This window comes from Saimiri boliviensis, chromosome 15 (assembly GCF_048565385.1).
Source record: "Saimiri boliviensis isolate mSaiBol1 chromosome 15, mSaiBol1.pri, whole genome shotgun sequence".
Classification (NCBI taxonomy): domain Eukaryota; kingdom Metazoa; phylum Chordata; class Mammalia; order Primates; family Cebidae; genus Saimiri; species Saimiri boliviensis.
In genome coordinates this window covers 43,828,150-43,847,487 of record NC_133463.1, presented here as the reverse complement: position 1 = coordinate 43,847,487, position 19,338 = coordinate 43,828,150, and the positions used below count along the sequence as shown (strand labels likewise).

Genomic DNA, 19,338 nt, shown 5'->3' with positions numbered 1-19,338 from the left:
AGATAATAGAATCATGGGGGTGGTTTCCCCCATCTTATCTCAATAGCAAGTTAGTTCTCCCAAGATCTGATGGTTTTATAAGGGGCTTCCCTTTTGCTGGACTCTCATTCTTCTCCTTCCTGCTGCCACATGAAGAAGGATATGTTTGCTTCCCCTTCCACCATGATTGTAGGTTTCCTGAGGCCTCCCCAGCCCTGAGGAACTGTGAGTCTATTAAACCTCGTTCCTTTATAAATTACCTAGTCTTGGACATGTCCTTATAGGAGTGGAAGAACAGACTATTACAGCAAGTTGATACCACAGAGAGTAGAGTACTGTTGTAAAGATACCTGAAAATGTGGAAGTAACTTTGGAAATGGATAACGGAGAAGTTGGAACAGTTTGGAGGGCTCAGAAGAAGACAGGAAAATGTGGGAAAGTTTGAAACTTCCTAGAGACTTGTAGAATGGCTTTGACAAAAATGCTAATAGTTATATGGACAATGAAGTCTAGGCTGAGGTGGTCTCAGATGGAGATGAAGAACTTGTTGGAAATTGGAGTAAAGGTCACTATTGCTATGCAAAGAGACTGGGAGCATTTTGCCCTGCCCTAGAGATGTGTGGAATTTTAGACTTGAGAGAGATGATTTAGAGTATCTAGTGGAGGAAATTTCTAAGTGGCAAAGTGTTCAAGAGGAAGCAGAGCATAAAAGTTTGGAAAGTTTGCAGCCTGATGATGCAATAGAGAAGGAAACCACATTTTCTGGGGAGAAATTCAAGCTTGCTGCAGAGACTTACATTAGTAAGGAGGAGTCCAGTGCTAATCACCAAGACAATGGCAAAAATATCTCCAGGGCTTGTCAGAAACCACTGTGGCAACCCCTCCCATCACAGGCCTGGAGGCCTAGGAGGAAAAAGTGGTTTCCTGGGCCTGACCCAGGGCACCCTGCTGTGTGTAGCCTAGGGACTTAGTGCCCTGCATCCCAGCTGCTCCAGCTAAAAGGGGCCAATGTGGCTAAAAGGGGATAAAAGGGTCCAAGGTACAGCTTGGGCCATGGCTTCAGGGGGTCCAAGCCCCAAGCTTTGGCAGCTTCCACATGGTGTTGAGCCTGCAGGTATACAGAAGTAAAGAGAACAGGACCACCATTCTCCAGAACCCAGAATGGTAGATCTATCAACAGCTTGCACTGTATTTCTGGAAAAGCCATATGCAGTCAATGCCAGCCATGAAGGCAGTTGGGAATGGGGCTTTACTCTGTAAAGCTCCAGGTGTGGAGCTTTCCAAGGCTGTGGGAGACCACTTCTTGCATCAGCATGACCTGAATGTAAGATATGGAGTCAAAGGAGGTCATTTTGGAACTTTAAGGTTTAATGACTGCCCTATTGTATTTTGGACTTGCATGGTGATTCTAGGCCCTTTGTTTTGGCTAATTTCTCCCATTTGGAACAGGTGTATTTACTCAATGCCTGTATCCCCATTGTGTCTTGGAAGTAACTAACTTGCTTTTGATTTTACAGGATCATAGAAGGGACTTGCCTTGTCCCAGATGAGATTTTGGACTTGGACTTTTAAGTTAATGTTGGAATGTTTTAAGACTTTGGTGTCTGTCAGAAGGGCATGATTGTGTTTTGAAATGTGAGGACATGAGATTTGAGAGAGGCCAAGGGTGAAATAATATAGTTTGGCTGTGTCCCCACACAAATCTCATCTTGAATTCTAGTCCCTATGATCCACATGTGTCATGGGAAGGACCAGGTTGAGATGAGTGAATCATGGGGATAGTTTCTCCTATCCTCTTCTTATGACAGTGAGTTAGTTCTCACAGGAGCTGGTGGTTTTATAAGGGGCTTCTCCCTTTGCTAGGCCCTCATTCTTTTCCTTTCTGCTGCCATGTTAAGAAGGACATGTTTGTTTCCCCTTCCACCATGATTGTAAGTTTCCTGAGGCCTCCCCAGCCCTGTGGCACTGTGAGTCAATTAAACCATTTTCCTTTACAAATTACCCAATCTCAGGTATGTCCTTATGGCAGCAGGAGAATGGACTAATACATTATTCTTATAGAGATCTTTCACCTCCCTATTTAGCTGTATTCCTAAGCATTTTATTCTTTTTGTTGGTAAGTCTCTGTTGAGTGTGATGGTGTGAAAAGGACTTTAAGCCATTTGATTTACAAAATTATTTTTGTTCTTCCCTAAAAGATTGATTAAACAAATTTTGTTCTATAAAAAAAGTTTGTATTTAACAAGGAAGACATGATAAAAGATGTAAGTGCTGTTCATCAAGAACTTAAATTGTGCTGTTGTACCTGGAGAGGGAGTTGGAACAGAGCTTGAAGATTCCCAAACTTCCATAGTGGGCAGGAAGGGGTGAGGAAGGACAGTCACCACTTATAAGAAAAAATAAAATGTCCCACACCCAGAAGGAAGCCTTTTTTTGGTAACTGTAGTAGTCCCCTGCTTGTGTACCTACTCCCTACCTCACCTTTTTCTTACACAGAGCTATTGGCAACTTTCCCTTTAGGAGAGAGGCCTTGTGGGGAACTCACATAATGACAAGATGCACAGCCACTTATATGAACTATTCCAGTCTTTTATAATATTTATAAATATGAACCTGTAATAGAAGATCAGAAGAATGATGAAGAAAGGTAATTGCATGAAAGAGGAGAATCAAGATAAGCAGCACAAATAATGGAACCCAAAAGAACAAAAATAATGTCAGAAATAAAATATGTTACAAATAAAACTAGTGTTAGTATCCTGAGGGAGATTAAGGAGGCAATTATATCTATAAAACAAGAATAGGCTGCCAAAAAGAAAAATGAGCAACTAAAGAACACATTCTTAGAAGTTAAAGGCATAATTAAGAAAATAAAGAGCAAAAAATAGAATGAATATAGCTGAAGACTAAACTAGTGATCTGAAAATAAAGTCAAGGTATTCTCCCAGAACATAGATAAAAAAGACAAGGAGGGCCAGGTGTGGTGACTCACACCTGCAATTTCAGCCCTTTGGGAGGCCAAGAGGGTAGGATTGCTTGAGGCCAGAAATTTGAGATTAGCTGGGGCAGTAAAGCAAGACCCTTTCTCTACAAAAAAAATTTTTTAAAAAATGGCTGGGTGCAGTGATGTGTGCCTGTAGTTACAGTTACTCTGGAGGCTAAGGCAGAAGGATTGCTTGAGCCAGGAGTTCAAGGCTGCAGTGAGCTATGATTGTACCATTTCATCTGGTCTGGGTGACAGAGTGACACCCTGTGTCAAAAGGTCTTTACTTTCTTTAAAAGTTCACTTTTCTGTTGCATGATCTGTACTCACATTTTTATCTATCCTTTTTCTAAAATCTGATATTTGCAAAACCATTTCTGTGGCATATGTACAGAACAGGAAAGCTGACTTCCCATTCTCTTACACTTACCAGATATTTGGAAGAAAAAAAATAATAAAATGTTGGAGACAGTGCTAATTGGTGCTGGTAATTGAGAGGACAATGTGACTTCTTTATTTCTCAAGTTTATTTTGGTATACTCATTGTCCTTAGTTATCAGCAAGTCTAAGTTCATAGTTGGTGCTGAGTAAACATCTCTTGAGTCTGTGTCTCTTTCTCTTTCCTAATAAATGTGGCTTCTTTTTTATTTAGCTGCATTACAGGCACTAAAGAGAAAGAAGAGGTTCGAAAAGCAGCTCACTCAGATTGATGGAACACTTTCAACCATTGAGTTCCAGAGAGAAGCCCTGGAGAACGCACACACCAACACTGAGGTGTTGAGGAACATGGGCTTTGCAGCAAAAGCAATGAAATCAGTTCACGAAAACATGTGAGTGATCTCTGGTCTCCCTCTGAATCATAAATTTCCTTAGTGTTGGGAAGAACCTTTGGAACCATATTATGATTTTGGCAGGAATGGATTTACTCATTTGAGGCTCTTTGACATGGTGAATGAAATAGTGTCTCAGAGAAAGATTAAAGGTTATAGCAACAACAACAAAAAAGACCTTGAAAAAAGGAAGGGCATTCATTTTTGCCTGTAATATTTCCCAGTTACTTTATGATTGCTGGAAACTGTACCTGTAAATATTTTAATTCTACGATTTAAAAAAGGCATGGCACTTTGGCTCATGCCTGTAAATCCCTGAACTTCGGGAGGCTGACGCAGGCAGATCACCTGTGGTCAGGAGTTCAAGACCAACCTGGTTAACTTGGTGAAACCCTGTCTCTACTAAAGATATTTTTAAAAATTAGCCAGGAATGGTGTTGGGTACCTGTAATCCCGGCTACTCAGGAGGCTGAGGCAAGAGAATCACTTGAACCCGGGAGGTGGAGGTTGCAACGAATGAGATTGCACCACTTGCACTCCAGCTTGGGCAACACTGCAAGACTCCGTCTTGGAAAAACAACAACAACAACAACAACAATGAATTTTAAAAAGGCTTCAATTTCATCCTCTGTGAGGGTGTTAGAACTATGGGATAGTGACTGTCAAACGTTGGAGGGAATCAGAATCACCTGGAAAATACATAAAGAGAACACAGATGCCCAGGCTCCTTGAACTAGGAAAGGGTTTGGGTCTATGTGATTCTGATGCTAACCAATGTTTGAGAACCACTGACATAGAAGAATAGTTACAAGCATGGATTTGGGTGTTAAATTTTCTGGGTTATAATCCCAGGCCAACAACTGACTATCCCTTGGGAAAATTATTTTGTCCTTTATTCAGTTTCTGTATATGTAAATTAGAGATGATAATAGTACTTACCTTGTGGTTATTGTGAGAGTCAATGAGATATTATATATAATGCACTTGGCATAGTTACTGGCACAAAGGTGGCACTCAGTAATATTCACAATTTGCTTAACATTCGCACTGGGAAATATATCTGTGACCTGATCCTTTTCTGATATTGCATATGAAAGTGGAACCTGGGTCAAAGATGCACAAGAGCAGTGAGTACCTACGAGATGTAGACAAATTTTCGTAGAATGGGAAAAGGTGAAAAAGCTGGAGGCTGGGGGAAGTGAAGACAACCTTGCTAACACTTTCTTTTCTGGATAATTCATTAACAATCAGCCTCCATTTTTACAGCTTCAGGGAGATCATTAGATTCATGATCAGAGTCAAAATTCTCTGTTGCTTTTGGGTACTAAAATATGTTACAAAATCAGCCTTTCTCTCCAGGCAGCTTGGCAACATCATACCATTGTATTACATTTGAAAAAAATTCGTTCCCAGGCCCAAAGTTTAGCCATACATTTTTTTCATGTTCCTTTTTAAAACATATTTGTTGAATATTCATTATTAATAGAATAATAAGGTTTAGAGATAAGGGATGGTTGAAGGGAAGTAAAGTATTCTTTTTTGATTATTGCATTAAAATATGTCAAAATGCTCTTATAGAGTCAGAGAAACTCACAGAAAATTAATTCCACTGTAAATCAAACTTTCGGTATTTAGGCTACTTAATAATGAGGGCACTATCGCTTCTCTTATATCCAATCAATTTTTTCTAGTTTCAGAGTTGTAGGAATTATTCAGAGACCAGCTACTACAGAAACATTTCAGAACCTGGCATGTGGACACCAACATGCTTAGGCAGGTGTTTCGGTGCAGTGAAGCTCAGGTGTTGGAAAATGTCTTCAAAGCTGCTGTTCATCCTGAGCCAGTGGCCACCTAGATTTCTCTCCTGCAGTTGCTAATTCTTCTGAGGGCTTTATAGGTTTAATCCTGCTCTCTTTAGTATCCTCTCAGGGCATCACCACTATGGGAAAACCCTCAGGGAGCCAGGATCTCAGAGCCGCTAAGTGTTACAAAAAATTGCTCTCTAGCCCTTCAACAAAGGGCTGCTGTCAGATAGGGGCTCCTGAGAGCTGCTGAAGCTCATCTAGTATTGGTGGTCCTGGTGGTCTGTGGCAATGTTTCCTGCAGAGTTGATACATAGCAGCATATATTTAAATTTGACATATGCCCTACCAGAAAAAAATTTAAAATGGGTCTATAAATATTAATAGTTATAAAATACTTTTATTTTTAGTGAGTTCCAAATGTAATAGGTATTTGCTTAGTGCTTTTAATATATGTGCATATACAGGATTATTAACTTTTAAAAAAACATAAATTATCTTTAAAGTTGGTAAATATCAGGAATATTTATCCTACTGAAATAACTAAAAGTTTATATTAAATGAACTGACTTTTTCATGTAGGATTGTATCTAAATTATAATTTAACATTCTAAAATGTTCATCAAAATATGATTTCCCAGGGATCTGAACAAAATAGATGATTTGATGCAAGAGATCACAGAGCAGCAGGACATCGCCCAAGAAATCTCAGAAGCATTTTCTCAACGGCTTGGATTTGGTGATGACTTTGATGAGGTACGTAACCCAATATGGAGAATGCAGTATTGTGGCTGCTGTAAAGAGTAGCTTCCCATCATATATGGTAGGCAGGTTCCCTTACTACTGAAGGAACAAGTGATATTTGTCAGAAAGTTACTTCTCTTAAGAGAAAAATAAAGTGTTAGTAGCTCTGATTTAAAGGGAAGATTAATATAGTTTGGCAAACAGCTACCTAATTAAGTTTTCAGCTATTGAGGAAAAAACAGCATGTGATTATGTAAAGTTAGTGACTTTTAATGGTTGAAGTCTAAACAGCCCCATTAGGAGGAACTAAATGCTCACACATCTGGGCAAAACAAAGTAGACTTTGTCATTCTGCATGAAACAGACGTATCATGCTCTATGGCTATTAAATTAGAGGTTAGGCTGCCTCTGTTTATTACTCAGGCTATGAAACCAAATAAATGTGGAGTGGCATTATTAACACACAGGTTCCATTTAGATTAATCAGTCCAATAATACAAACAGACTATAATTATAATGGTGATGTCTGCACTGTGAATTTCAATCGTTCTGCTCAAAGCACACACAAGTAGGACTAGTACACATATAGCGACATTTCCAAAGCTTGGATTAACATAGCAAATAATGCAACTTCCTTCATCTATATGATATTACAAATAATACACTTAGCAAGTAAGATGTGGTTCCATGGAATCCCCCTAAATGAGGATGGGTATCAACACCTTTTAAAAATGGTGTTGACAAAGGGTTGGAAAAAATACAGCTTGCAGGTCAAATTCTTCTCATGACCTGTTTTTGTGTATACTATAAGGTCGGGATGGGTTTCACAATTTTAAACTGTTGTTGCAAACTGACAACAAAAGAGACTGTGGAGCAGAAGAAAACATGCAGCCTGCAAAGCCTGCAACATTACTATTCAGTCCTTTACAGAAAACGTTTGCCAACCCCTGGTGTAGACTAATAAGCTTCTAATGAGTAAATTATGATGTGGTGGAAAGGACTCCAGGCTCATGTGGATATTTGGGCTCTATCGTCTATTAAAAACTCTGTGGCCAGGCGCGGTGGCCTAGCCACACGCTAATCCCAGCACTTTGGGAGGCCGAGGCGAGTAGATCACGAGGTCAAGAGATCGAGACCATCCTGGTCAACATGGTGAAACCCTGTCTCTACTAAAAATACAAAAATTAGCTGGGCATGGTGGCGCGTGCCTGTAATCCCAGCTACTCTGGAGGCTGAGGCAGGAGAATTGCTTGAACCCAGGAGGTGGAGGTTGTGGGGAGCAGATCGCACCATTGCACTCCAGCCTGGGTAACAAGAGCAGAACTCCGTCTAGAAAGAAAAAAAGACTTTGTATAAGTCCCTTTTACTTTTCTGACCCTTAGCTTTCTTATCTATGATAATGAAGATTATTACATCACTGGATTATCTCTAAAATATCTTAAATTAGTATTTGGTACCTAAAGAATGAAAATGATGGAGGAGATGATTATTCTGTTATCATATTGCTAAAGAAAACATCAATATGTTTCTGCTGTTGTTGATAATGATGAAGCACTATTGGTAATTCTGGGCATACATTTGGCATAGGATAGCTTGTTCTGCCATTACTTTATTTATGGTATTTGTCCCTAATTGTTTTGTGAGCAGAAATAGGACATCAGGGTATTCACTTTGATACCATTTTATTCATATGGCCTGTGGAAATCCAAGTGCACAATGGTATTGACTGTGCTATTTCATATGGCCCAATGCTATACACCTTCATATTTTCTTTTTATGAGGCGAATTTAATAGGTCAGACAATCTTTCAGCTTGCTTCAATTCTCATACCCACTGACTCAATCAAATGTTGTGATTGGCATAAATATCTTCTCTCTCCCCACAGTGTTACTACTCTCACTTTAATATTGGATTATTATTTGTTTATGTGCCTTTCTCCTGCATTTGAGCATAATCTCCTTGAATATAGGGAGTGTTGATTGAACTTTGTATCCCAGCATTTTCAAAATCTGTCCAGGAGCGAGTGCTCAATAAATTTATTGAATAATGAATGAATGAATTCTCTCATTCAGTATTCATTCATGAAAGAAAAATCTACTTGGATGAATATAAGGTGTCCCAGGTCATTTCTAATAGTGACAGCCACATAATTCCATCAATGGCAAGTTTATTTGTGACTCTCAAACTCTCTCTGAGAGGGCTGGACTTCACTTGAGGACTTATGCAGCCAGTGAGATCTGAACTATCTGAGTCATCTCAGAACTGCCATAAGGTGACTTACATCTTTTAAGGTCTCAAACTAGCCTTGTCTCTCAAAAGTTTTTAGGACAGGGAGTAGTTTAAGATTAAACCAGACTCTTTGGTACTATTACTAAAAGAAAGAAATATGGTATACTTATCTTAAATTGAACTTTTCTTAACCCAAATGTGTAGCCTAATTTATACTGGCTTTGGTAATTTGATAAAAGAATCATCTATCTATCTTTGATTCTTTTTACTTTCTGTGCATTATGGTTTTGCTATACCTGTTGTTTTATTTTCAATAGCATTAGCCCAAAGAAAAACATTCATTTCTACCAATTAAAGTTTTGTAGATTCTAAACAGTAGAAAAGAACACATTGGAAAAATGACAGGCAAGGTGTAAATTTCCCAGAAGCGTGGGGAGGTTATATATTCAGCTAGCACAAATTACATGAATGGCTGTTTACTGAAGTATTAGAAGATTAACTACAACAAATTTGCACAACGCAGAATATTCATTTTTTAATCATTGCTCAGTGTTGCAAAAAAGACTTAGTTTTAAAATAAATATTCCATTTCACTGGATTCTCACATATCAATTGGGTAGCAGATGTTCTTGTTATTGTGTTTGAGGAAACCCACGTCTTGAAACGTTAACTCTGTAATTCTTCCTTTCTCCTGTGTTCAGGATGAGTTGATGGCAGAACTTGAAGAATTGGAACAGGAGGAATTAAATAAGAAGATGACAAATATCCGCCTTCCAAATGTGCCTTCCTCTTCTCTCCCAGCACAGCCAGAGAGAAAACCAGGCATGTCTTTCACTGCACATCGAACCCGAGCAGGTCTGCTACCCAGCCGAACCACCTATAGTCAGATAGTTGCCTAAAATGGTAGCCAGGCCCATTCTTTTTAGGACATGTTTTTGATTTCATATTTAATACGTTTTATATGTAATTAATACCTGTTTCAAATGCTGAAAGTGTAAATGTCACCAATTACTAATTTTTATCTATTTTATGTTCCAGCATCTTCCCGGAGGGCAGAAGAAGATGATGATGATATGAAACAATTGGCAGCTTGGGCTACCTAAATTAAATGCATTTTTGATACCTAAATTAATGAGCTGTAGATAAAATATAATATATATATATATTTTGCTAAGTTCAGAAGTTAACAAAGGCTGTTTTTTTGTTTGTTTAATTTTGTTGTTGTTGTTTTTGAGATGGAGTCTCGCTCTGTCCCCAGGTGGAGTGCAGTGGCACGATCTTGGCTCACTACAACCTCTGCCTCCCATGTTCAAGCAATTCTCCTTCCTCAGCCTCCTGAGTAGCTGGCATTGAAAGCACCCGCCACCACGCCCAGCTAATTTTTGTATCTTTTAGTAGAGATGGCGTTTCACCATATTGGCCAGGATGGTCTCTATCTCTTGACCTCATGATCCGTCCACCTCAACCTCCCAAGTATGGGGATTACAGGCGTGAGCCACTGTGCTCGGCCGACTCTGTTTTATAATTACACTGAATGAATAATTGTGTTTTAAGCCTTCTAAATAAAAGTAAAAAAGGAGCCATGTGTACATATAGAATCAATGATGGAGGCTAAGTGTGGTGGCTCGCACCTGTAATCCCAGCACATTGGGAGGCTGAAGCAGGTGGATCACTTGAGGCCAGGAGTTTGAGTCCAGCCTGACCAACATTAAGAAACACCATCTCCACTAAAAATACAAAATTAGCCAGACGTGGTGGCACGTGCCTGTAATCCCAGCTACTTGAGAGGCTGAGACAGGAGAAAAGCTTGAGCCTGGGAGATGGAGGTTGCAGTGAGCCAAGATTGTGTCACCTGCACTCCAGACTATGTGACAGAGGGAGACTCTGTTTCAAAAAATAAAAAGTAATACATTTAGTATAGCTGGGAAAAGTAACGTTATTTCCTATGTGAATGAAAAGTTGCTGTGTGTATCCATGTAGCTATGGTAAATGTAAATATACTGTGTCTCTTTTGGGAGCAACTTCTAGTAGAGGAGTCTTATATGAGTCTATACATAAATAGTTTCGCTTGAGTTTTGCAGTTTGAAATCTTAAAGGAGCTTTAATTGACATTTATTATACCAATTAAGCTTGGAATGGGGCAATGGATGCATTTCCCAAAATGTCTGAAAGCACTAACAGCTTACACTGCTGAGTGAGAATCTCCTGGGTGTAATTTACCCACTTAGGGAGCTGCGTTAACACTCCCAGGCCATTATGATGCTGTTATGGCTTCAGTGTATAAATGCATGAGTGTTCTTCCTGTTCTGTTTTGTGCTCTCTTGTACATTTATTTACATTTTACAGAATATTCCTTGTAAATACATAAAAATATTGGCAATTAAAAGTATATCTTGAATAAAATTTTGGCCATAATTATTTTTAAATGAAAATAAATTACAAAATTATGTGTTACCCATAATAGATCATGGACCATCAAATGACAAATATCATTTAATAAGATATTTTAATATTCTCTACATTTGCTTACCAATATGGTAGAACAGAAAGAGCACTAGACCCAAAGGTAGGAGTCCTGGGTTTCAGTCCCTGCTCTGACACTAACATGAGCCAATAGACTCTCTGAGCCTTTGTTTCTTCACTGGCAAACTTAAGGATCGGACTTAATGATTTTCTAATGATTCCATCCTGCCAGAGGCCATGTGCACATTCTGTTCTCCTTGGCAGTCTTCCTACCCTGCACAATGCAGGTACCAATCTTACTTATTCCTTAAATCTTAGTTAAAATATCCCTTGTTTGGGGAACTTTGCTTGATTACTCAGACTAACTCAGGTTTCCCCATTATATGCTGTTGTAGTGCTCGCCCTTCTTTCATTTCTTACCATGATTCATATTACATATTTACTTGAATGATCCCTTAATTATCGTTGCTCTTCCCTCCTGAGCACTGCTAACCATGAGGGCAGGGATTGCTTTTCTTTTAGTTAAATAGTCGATCCCCAGCATTCTGCAGTTTCTCATCAGCAGGCAATCAATTAATATTTATTAAATGAATGACAATTAAGAGTTTACATGTTTCAGACCATGATAGAATAACAGGACCTAGATTTACCTTATACTCTTAAACCACTGGAAAACTGGACGAAATACAGGAAACAACATTTTTCAGACGTTGGACAACAGGCAGCACCGGACAATGTTTCTTGAGAAGGGACACCACTAATGTGAGCACTTCCATGGCCCCGGCCCCTGCCTACACAGGGAAGGGGGACCCAAGTAGGGCTTGGTGGTCTTGCTGAGTTGAGAAATTTTATGGGGAAGAGTACTAGAAAGGACGTTTCTGCAGAGAGAGAGAGACAGAGAGAGAGAGAGAGAGAGAGAGAGAGAGAGAGAGAGAGAGAGACAGAGAGAGAGAGAGAGAGAGAGAGAGAGAGAGAGAGATGCAATTAGGAGGGCATGAGCTATCTATGGTCTGAATGTTTGTGCCCCCATCACCTAAATTCATGCATTGAAATCATCACCCCTAAAGTGACGGTATTAGGTGTGGGGCTGTTTGGGAGTTGATTTCATGAAAGATGAATGAAATTAGAGCTTTTATAAAATGGGCCCAAGGGAGCTCATTCATAACCTTCCTCCATGTGAGGACACAATAAAGATGTCATCTATGAACCAAAGAGCGAGCTCTCGCAAGACACCAAATTTGCTGACATCTTGATCTTGGACTTCCCAGACTTCAGAATCATGAGAAATAAATATCTGTTGTTTATAAGTTACCCAGTTGATGGTGTTTTGTTATGGCAGTTCTAGCAGACTGAGAGACAGTGAGACAAAGAGAGAGAGAAACAAAGAGAGTGAAGTGGTGGTGGGAGGATGGGGAAAGAGAGAGAGGGAGAGGAGAGAACTCTGGACCTCAGCAGAAGAGTACCCTCAAATCTACCTCTGAGGACCGATCTGCCTACATGTGTGAGGAAACTACTGACACCAAGAACTGTTGGAAAGACAGATGGATCAATCTCCAGAGTGCACACAGGTTCAGGAATAGTTTATATAACTACTAGCCAGAGTGGAAAGACCTAATACAGGGAGCATTTGGTTAAGTCCTCAGAAGGGTATTGCTTCAGTAGTGGGGCCATGTTACACCTAGACTAAAGGGCAGACTTCACAAAGCCTAAAAGCAAACCTCAAAAGGATCAAATGATTCCAGCTGACTAAATTGCATCCCAGAACAAAGTCCTCAAATACTTAAAGGAATATAAAAACCATCAATTAGCAATAACAAAATGAATAAAACCTTAGCACCCAATAGCATAAAATTCACAAAGTCCACCATTGAGTCAAAAATGTTCAAGCATGCCAAAAAGCAAAGAAATTCAATCCATAACCAGGAGACAAACAGTAGGAACAGATTGTGAAATGACAAAAGGCAAGATTTTAAAACAGCTGTTATAAATATACTCCATATGTTCATTAAGACAGCTGTAATGAATATGCTGCATATGTTCAAGAAAGGAGAGGAAAACCATGATAATAAGAGAAAAGTGGAGAATATTTTAAAAGACCCAAATTGAAGTTCTGGAGATAAGGAGTACATGATCTGAAGTGAAAAATGCAGAACATCATTGATGGCATTAACAGCAGATTGGACACTGCAGAAGAAAAGATGAGTGAACTTGAAGACATAGCAACAGAAACAATTCTAAATAAAACAGAAAAAAAAAAACACTAAAAAAAAAAGAAAGAAGAGAACAGAGAAACAGTGAGCTGTGGGACCATATCAATCAGCTTAATGTGCAGGTAATGGGAGTTCTGAAATGGTGATGATGAGCTGGGTGGATGAGGGATGATTTAGCTGAGGAAACAATAGAAAAAAACCTTTGCAGAAATAACAGCCCCCAAATTTCCAAATGTATTAAAAATTATAAACCTTCAGTCCAATGAAATGCAACATCTCACACAGAAATCCGTCTATCCTTCAATAACAAAAGTTATTGTGGAATGCTAGATTGTCAAAACCTCATGAATGATGTCTGAATGTCTCTCCTCACTCTAGTTAAATACACATGCCTATCCAGTTTAGCTAGATTTGTGAGATCCAAAGAGTATCCATTAACCACATGAAATGAACACTCAATAAATGCTGATACAATTGAGAAACTGAATTTTTAGTTCTATTTAATTTTTGTTAGTTCAAATTTAAAAATGGACACTATTCATTTATTTAAAACTTTATGTTCAGAACACCTTGTGTATGTGAACTGACTTTTTATTTTTTTTTTAATTTTCTTTCTTTCTTTTCGTCTTCTTTGTTTTTTAGACATGAGTTCCCAATCTGTTGCGCAGGCTGGATTCAAACTGCGGGGCTTAAGCAACCTTCCAGCCTCAGCCTCCCAAGTAAGTGATACTATAGGCATGTGCCATTGAATCTACTTTTTTGACTGTAAAATTTATGTTGTCTGTATACAAACCAAGTACTTCAAATAAAAATATGCATCTCATTTAAAATGCAATCTAAGTGTGAAATATGCATTGTATTTCAAATAGTACATTAAAAAGAACATAAAATACCTCATTAATAATTTTATATTGATTACTCATTAAAATATTATTTTGGATGTATTGGGTTAAATAAAATGTATTGTTAAAATTTATTTCACCTGGTTTTTAAAACTTTAAAATAATGTGGCTCCTGGGAAATTTAAAATTACATAAGTGGCTTGTATTATTTTTCTATTGAGTATTCCTGGGCAAGACCAAATCCTGGCTACCAGCAAGTTTACAGATAATATATGACTTGAAATACTAAAATGCTAAAGTATTAAAAAGAAATGTTTATAAAACATGATATTTTACCTTGAAAAGGAATAAAAAATACTTTGAAATAAATTATAATGCTGCTCCTCTGTTGACAATAAGAAAGCAGTGAAACACAAGAGAATAGTTGTAAAAGTAAATCATCTTTGGATTGAAAGATATGAAAAAGAATAAAGATATTAATCAGACGTCTAACAGTATTTTTGGTAAAGCATCCTTAGAATTGGAAGACTTGTTTGGAAGTTATAAGTTCTGGTATGTTTGCTAACATTTGGTCCTACTTATAGGGCACCCCTCAGTTTGGGCAGTGCTGGATAGCTAGTCTGTTGGTATTCTGTCTTTTTTTAAAAAAAGGTTTTCTAATAAATAAGTTTTTTTTTTTTTTTTTCCTTTTTGGTTGTAGAAGTGCATTCAAGATAACTTAAGATAAAAAGTTGTTTTTATTGGAAGGGATTTGGATATTCCAGAAATGAAAGCAATGTTTAAAATGCAAATCTGAGGAGGGTCACAAACCTGGGAGGCTCTGGAGGTCAGGGTAGCTCTGAGTTACTCCTTCTGAGTATTCAACTGTAGAAGAAAGTAATCTATCACTACTGTGAGCAAGCTCTTCTACTGAAAAGTCAAATTACAGATGTGGAACATTTGATTGGCCAAGTTTGGTTTATGTAACTGACTCTGAAGTTAGCCATCTGAATCCTTACAAACTGAGAAGCAGTAAGGAGGTTGGTAAAGTATAGTGAAGATGATCCCAAGAAAGGAGAATGCATGTTGGCCACCTAAAACCTAAAAACACCACCTACAGCAATAAATGTCCATGCAATAACTGAGAATAATTAAATCTGAATTGCAGTGTTTCTTCATCCTTGGCAAACATAAAATCTGAGCACAGACTTCTTTAGCAGAAACTGGAGTAGCAAATAGTTTATACACTGCATTTGTATATATCTTACTAAAACAAAATGGACAATGTATTAAAGTTTGCAGGCCTAGCAAAAAAAAAAAAAAAAAAAAAAAAAAAAAAAAAAAAAAAAAAAAAGAAGAAGAAAAAAGGGAAAAACACAAAGAAGCCAGGACTAATAAAGATATCTTAGTACCATTACATTACATCCTTAGGGAATAAATTGATAAAATGTTAGTCAATTTCTGTTTCATCTCTCCACTTCCTTTCCCCCATCTTCTGAATTTAAGATGAATATTAATGTTTCCATTGGAGAAAGTGTTCCTTAAGATAGCTAAATTCCACTTCTAACTTCAAATTCACTTTACATCATTTGTTTTTTCATTTACTAGAAGTTTTATTGCACTATATACAGGACACTTGAGGTATTTTTTTTCGGAAGAAAAATGCTCAGTATGCATAAGAGGAGTACAGACAGGGCAAAGCAATAGAGTTGTTATTTAGAAGAGAGATGTACAAACAGTGAGCAAGTGGCAATGCTTCTGATTATGAACTATTCTCCTGAATATGTCTAGTTCTCATAGTCTATTGAAGGCAATATCTACCTTATTTATTTATGATATCAGAAGAATTAAGTGTTGCCTTTCAAAAGTCAGAAAACACTCCACTTGAGGCTTCTCTGTGGTGCACTGAAAGAGTGACATGTATGTGATTGATTATTTTGATTATATAAATACACACATAAACACACATGCTTAAATATGCATGTACGTAATCTGTGCTTAGATGCAAATTTTATATACTCTGTGTATATTGATACAACACGTGTGTGCCCTGTACTCTTTTGATAGTCTGCTGCTCTTTGTCTTCAATTACTTTCTGGTATTTCCTTACTCCACTTGCTTTTCTTTCATTTGCCTCATAAACGTAAATCTTTCTCACATTTTCCATGATTTAGTTATTTGTGGTCTCTCCCTTAAGATCTAGTCTCTCTATATATTATTTTAAATTATAGCTTTAACTATTACTTCAGTGGAAATGATTTAGAGTTCATATATAAATTTATTCACTCAATCAGTATTTGTTAAATATCTATTATACCCTGAGATCCAAACTAAGTATGAGGATTAAAGTTTAATAAAACATGGTCTCTGTCATTATGGATATTTATAGCCTATGACCTCTATCTGAAGCTCCAGTCAGTTAGAACTTAGAACTTAGAGCTGCTCTAGTTCTCTATTGGTTACAGTTTGCATGGAAATTTTTTTCATATTTTTACTCTTAACATATATCTGTGCTTTAATCTAAAGTCTCTTGTACACATCTTATAATGTATCATGCTTTCAAAAAAATCTATTTAATTTCTTATTCTTTTTTTTTTTTTTCAGATGGAGTTTCACTCTTTTCGCCCAGTCTGTAATGAAATGGTGTGATCTCGGCTCACTGCAACTTCTTCCTCCTGGGTTCAAGTGATTCTCCTGCCTCAGCCTCCGGTTAGTAGAGATGGGGTTTCACCATGTTGGCCAGGCTGGTCTCAATCTCCTGACCTCAGGTGATCCACCTGCCTTATCCTTCTAAAGTGCTGGGAATGCAGGTGTGAGATACTTCTCCTCACCAATTTCTACCTTTGAATTAGAGAGTTTAAAAGCACTGATATTTAATGTAATGACAGTATCTGCTATATTTCTGTTTTTTTTGTATGTTTACTGTGGTTTGAATGTTTGAGTTCCTCCAAAAATCATGTTGAAACTTAATCTCCATTGTGGTAGGATTAAGATGCATGGCATTTTGGAAAGTGATTAAGACCTGAGGGTTCTGCCCTTGTGAGTGAGATTAATATCCTTATAGAAGAGGTTTCAAAGAGCTGCCTGGCTCCTTCAACTCTTCTGCTATGTGAGGATACTGTGAGAAGATGCCCTCCCCAGACACTAAATCTGCTGGTGCCATAATCTTGGACTTCCCAGCCCTCAGAATTATGAGAAATAAATTTCTGTTGTTTATAAATTACCCAGTCTGTATTATTTTGTTATAGCAAGAGAAATGAACTAGAGTGATATGTCTGTTTTGTTCATCAGTTCCTCTATTTCTTCCTCTTTTGTGTTAAATATATTCTGAAATTACATTTTAATTTTTATTTAATGTAGCTGGCCACTAATGGAACAGAGACTTACTTCAAGGGGTACACAGAATGAAGAGTGAAAACTTATAAAATTAGTTTAGAAAAGTAACTAAACAACTACAGCAAGAAGCAATGACAAGCACTAAGGAATGAGTTATAATATTCAAATATATATTATTCATAATATTGCTTTCAGCAGAAAAATATGAGACACACAGAGAAACTCAAGAAAATATGGCCTATGGACAGAAAATATATTCAAAGGAAAAAGTACTGTTTAATTTTTTTTTAAACTACGTATTTTTGGGTTATTAGTGGTTTCCTTGAAGATTCCAATTAACACCCTAATTTATAACAAACTAGTTTAGATTAATACAAACAATTTCAATAGTTTACAAAAACTTTATTCCTATAGAACTCCATTCTTTTCCTCCTTTATGCTGTATAAATTACATATTTATACATTATGTGCCCATCAACTAAGATTTATAATTATTGCATTATGCACTTGTTTTTAAATAAAATTTTAAAAGGAGTTAAAAACAAAAAATGCATTAATGCTGTCTTTTACAGTTACTTATGTAGTTACCTTTACCAGTATTCTTCATTACTTTGTATGGATTCAAATTACTGTCTAGTGTCCATTTATTTCAGGGTGAAGGACTCCCTTTAACATTTCCTGTAGGGAAAGTCTACTAGCAAAAAACTCCCAGTTTTTGTTTATCTGGGAATGTCTTAATTTCTCCTTCATTTTTTTGGAGAACAGTTTTAATGTTTTGGTTGATGACTTTCTGATGAGTAATCTGTTACTCTTTAAGTATCTCTTGTACATGATGAGTCTTTTTTTCTCTTGCTGCTTTCAAGATTCTCTTTGTCATTGGTTTTTGAAAGTTTGACTACAATGTACAAGTATGTGTCTCTTTGAGTTCATCTTACAATTTGTTAAGCATGTTAAATATTTATTTTCATGTCTTTAATTTGGAAGGAGTGTGATCATTATTTCTTCTTTCTGTTCCTTTCTCCTCTCTTTTTGGGGTTCTCATTATGTATACATTGGTAAGCTTGATGGTGTTACATGGGTCTTTTAGGCTCTGTTCACTTTTTCTTCATTTTTTTCTTTTTGCTCCTTACACTGGAAAATCTTAACTGCCTGTCTTCAAATTCACTGACTCTTTCTCTGCCTGCTCAAATTTCCCATTGAATCCCTCTGCAAAATTTTTATTTCATTTATTACATTTTTCAACTTTAGAATTTCTATTTAGTGCTTTTTAAATAATTTCTTTCTCTTCATTGGTATTTTCTACTAAGTAAGAAGTTTTTATCATGCTTTCCTTTAGTTATTTAGAAATTGTTTTAGCTCTTTAAATATATTTGAAATCAGTTACTTAATAACTTTGTCTAATATGTCCAACATCTGCTCTTCCTCAGGAGCAGTTTCTATTGATTGCCTTTTTTCATGTGTATGGACCATATACTTTCTTATTTCTTCGGTGTGGCTGATAACTTTTTGTTGAAACAGGATATTTTGAATGTTACATATTTGAATTTTATAACCTATCCCTTAGTGCTTGTTTTTGTTGCTTCTCTCTGAACTAATTTTATGACATCTGTGTTCTTTGTTGTATGTCCCCCGGAAGTCTATTTTCCATTAGTGATCAGCTGATAATTGGACAAAGATTTCCTTAAATACCTGGAACCAAAATGTATTGTACAAAACAAAATACATATAAAGTGGTAAGTAACAGTCTCTGTACCTTTTATCAGTTCCTACTGATAATCTAAACGATTCCTTAACATTTCAGTAAGATTCTTGTTGCCCTGAATGTGACATGCAATGTCTTCACTACCTCACTACCTGGTAAATAAAGTTTATATTTGATTTTGCATTCAGCTGTTCATGCATCCATCACCAAATACTACTTGATGACTAGTGTTGTGAATT

General features: G+C 37.0%; 1 protein-coding gene across 5 annotated transcripts in view; it reads left to right on the top strand.

Annotated features, from left to right (window-relative positions):
• The window catches only part of CHMP4C (charged multivesicular body protein 4C), an 86,324-nt gene that overhangs the window by 20,782 nt on the left and 46,204 nt on the right, over positions 1 to 19,338 (top strand). The window contains exons 2-8 of one of the 5 annotated variants that reach the window (XM_074386938.1): positions 3,615 to 3,792; positions 6,236 to 6,350; positions 9,269 to 9,422; positions 9,606 to 11,792; positions 13,883 to 13,959; positions 16,666 to 16,770; positions 19,034 to 19,282. In XM_074386938.1, coding sequence (XP_074243039.1) covers positions 3,615 to 3,792; positions 6,236 to 6,350; positions 9,269 to 9,422; positions 9,606 to 9,670 — 512 coding nt within the window. In that variant the 3' untranslated portion in view covers positions 9,671 to 11,792; positions 13,883 to 13,959; positions 16,666 to 16,770; positions 19,034 to 19,282. Of the gene's footprint in view, positions 1 to 3,614; positions 3,793 to 6,235; positions 6,351 to 9,268; positions 9,423 to 9,605; positions 13,960 to 16,665; positions 16,771 to 19,033; positions 19,283 to 19,338 lie in introns of those variants that run through there. The other 4 variants (XM_074386937.1, XM_074386936.1, XM_074386939.1 and 1 more) reach the window with 4 other exon arrangements.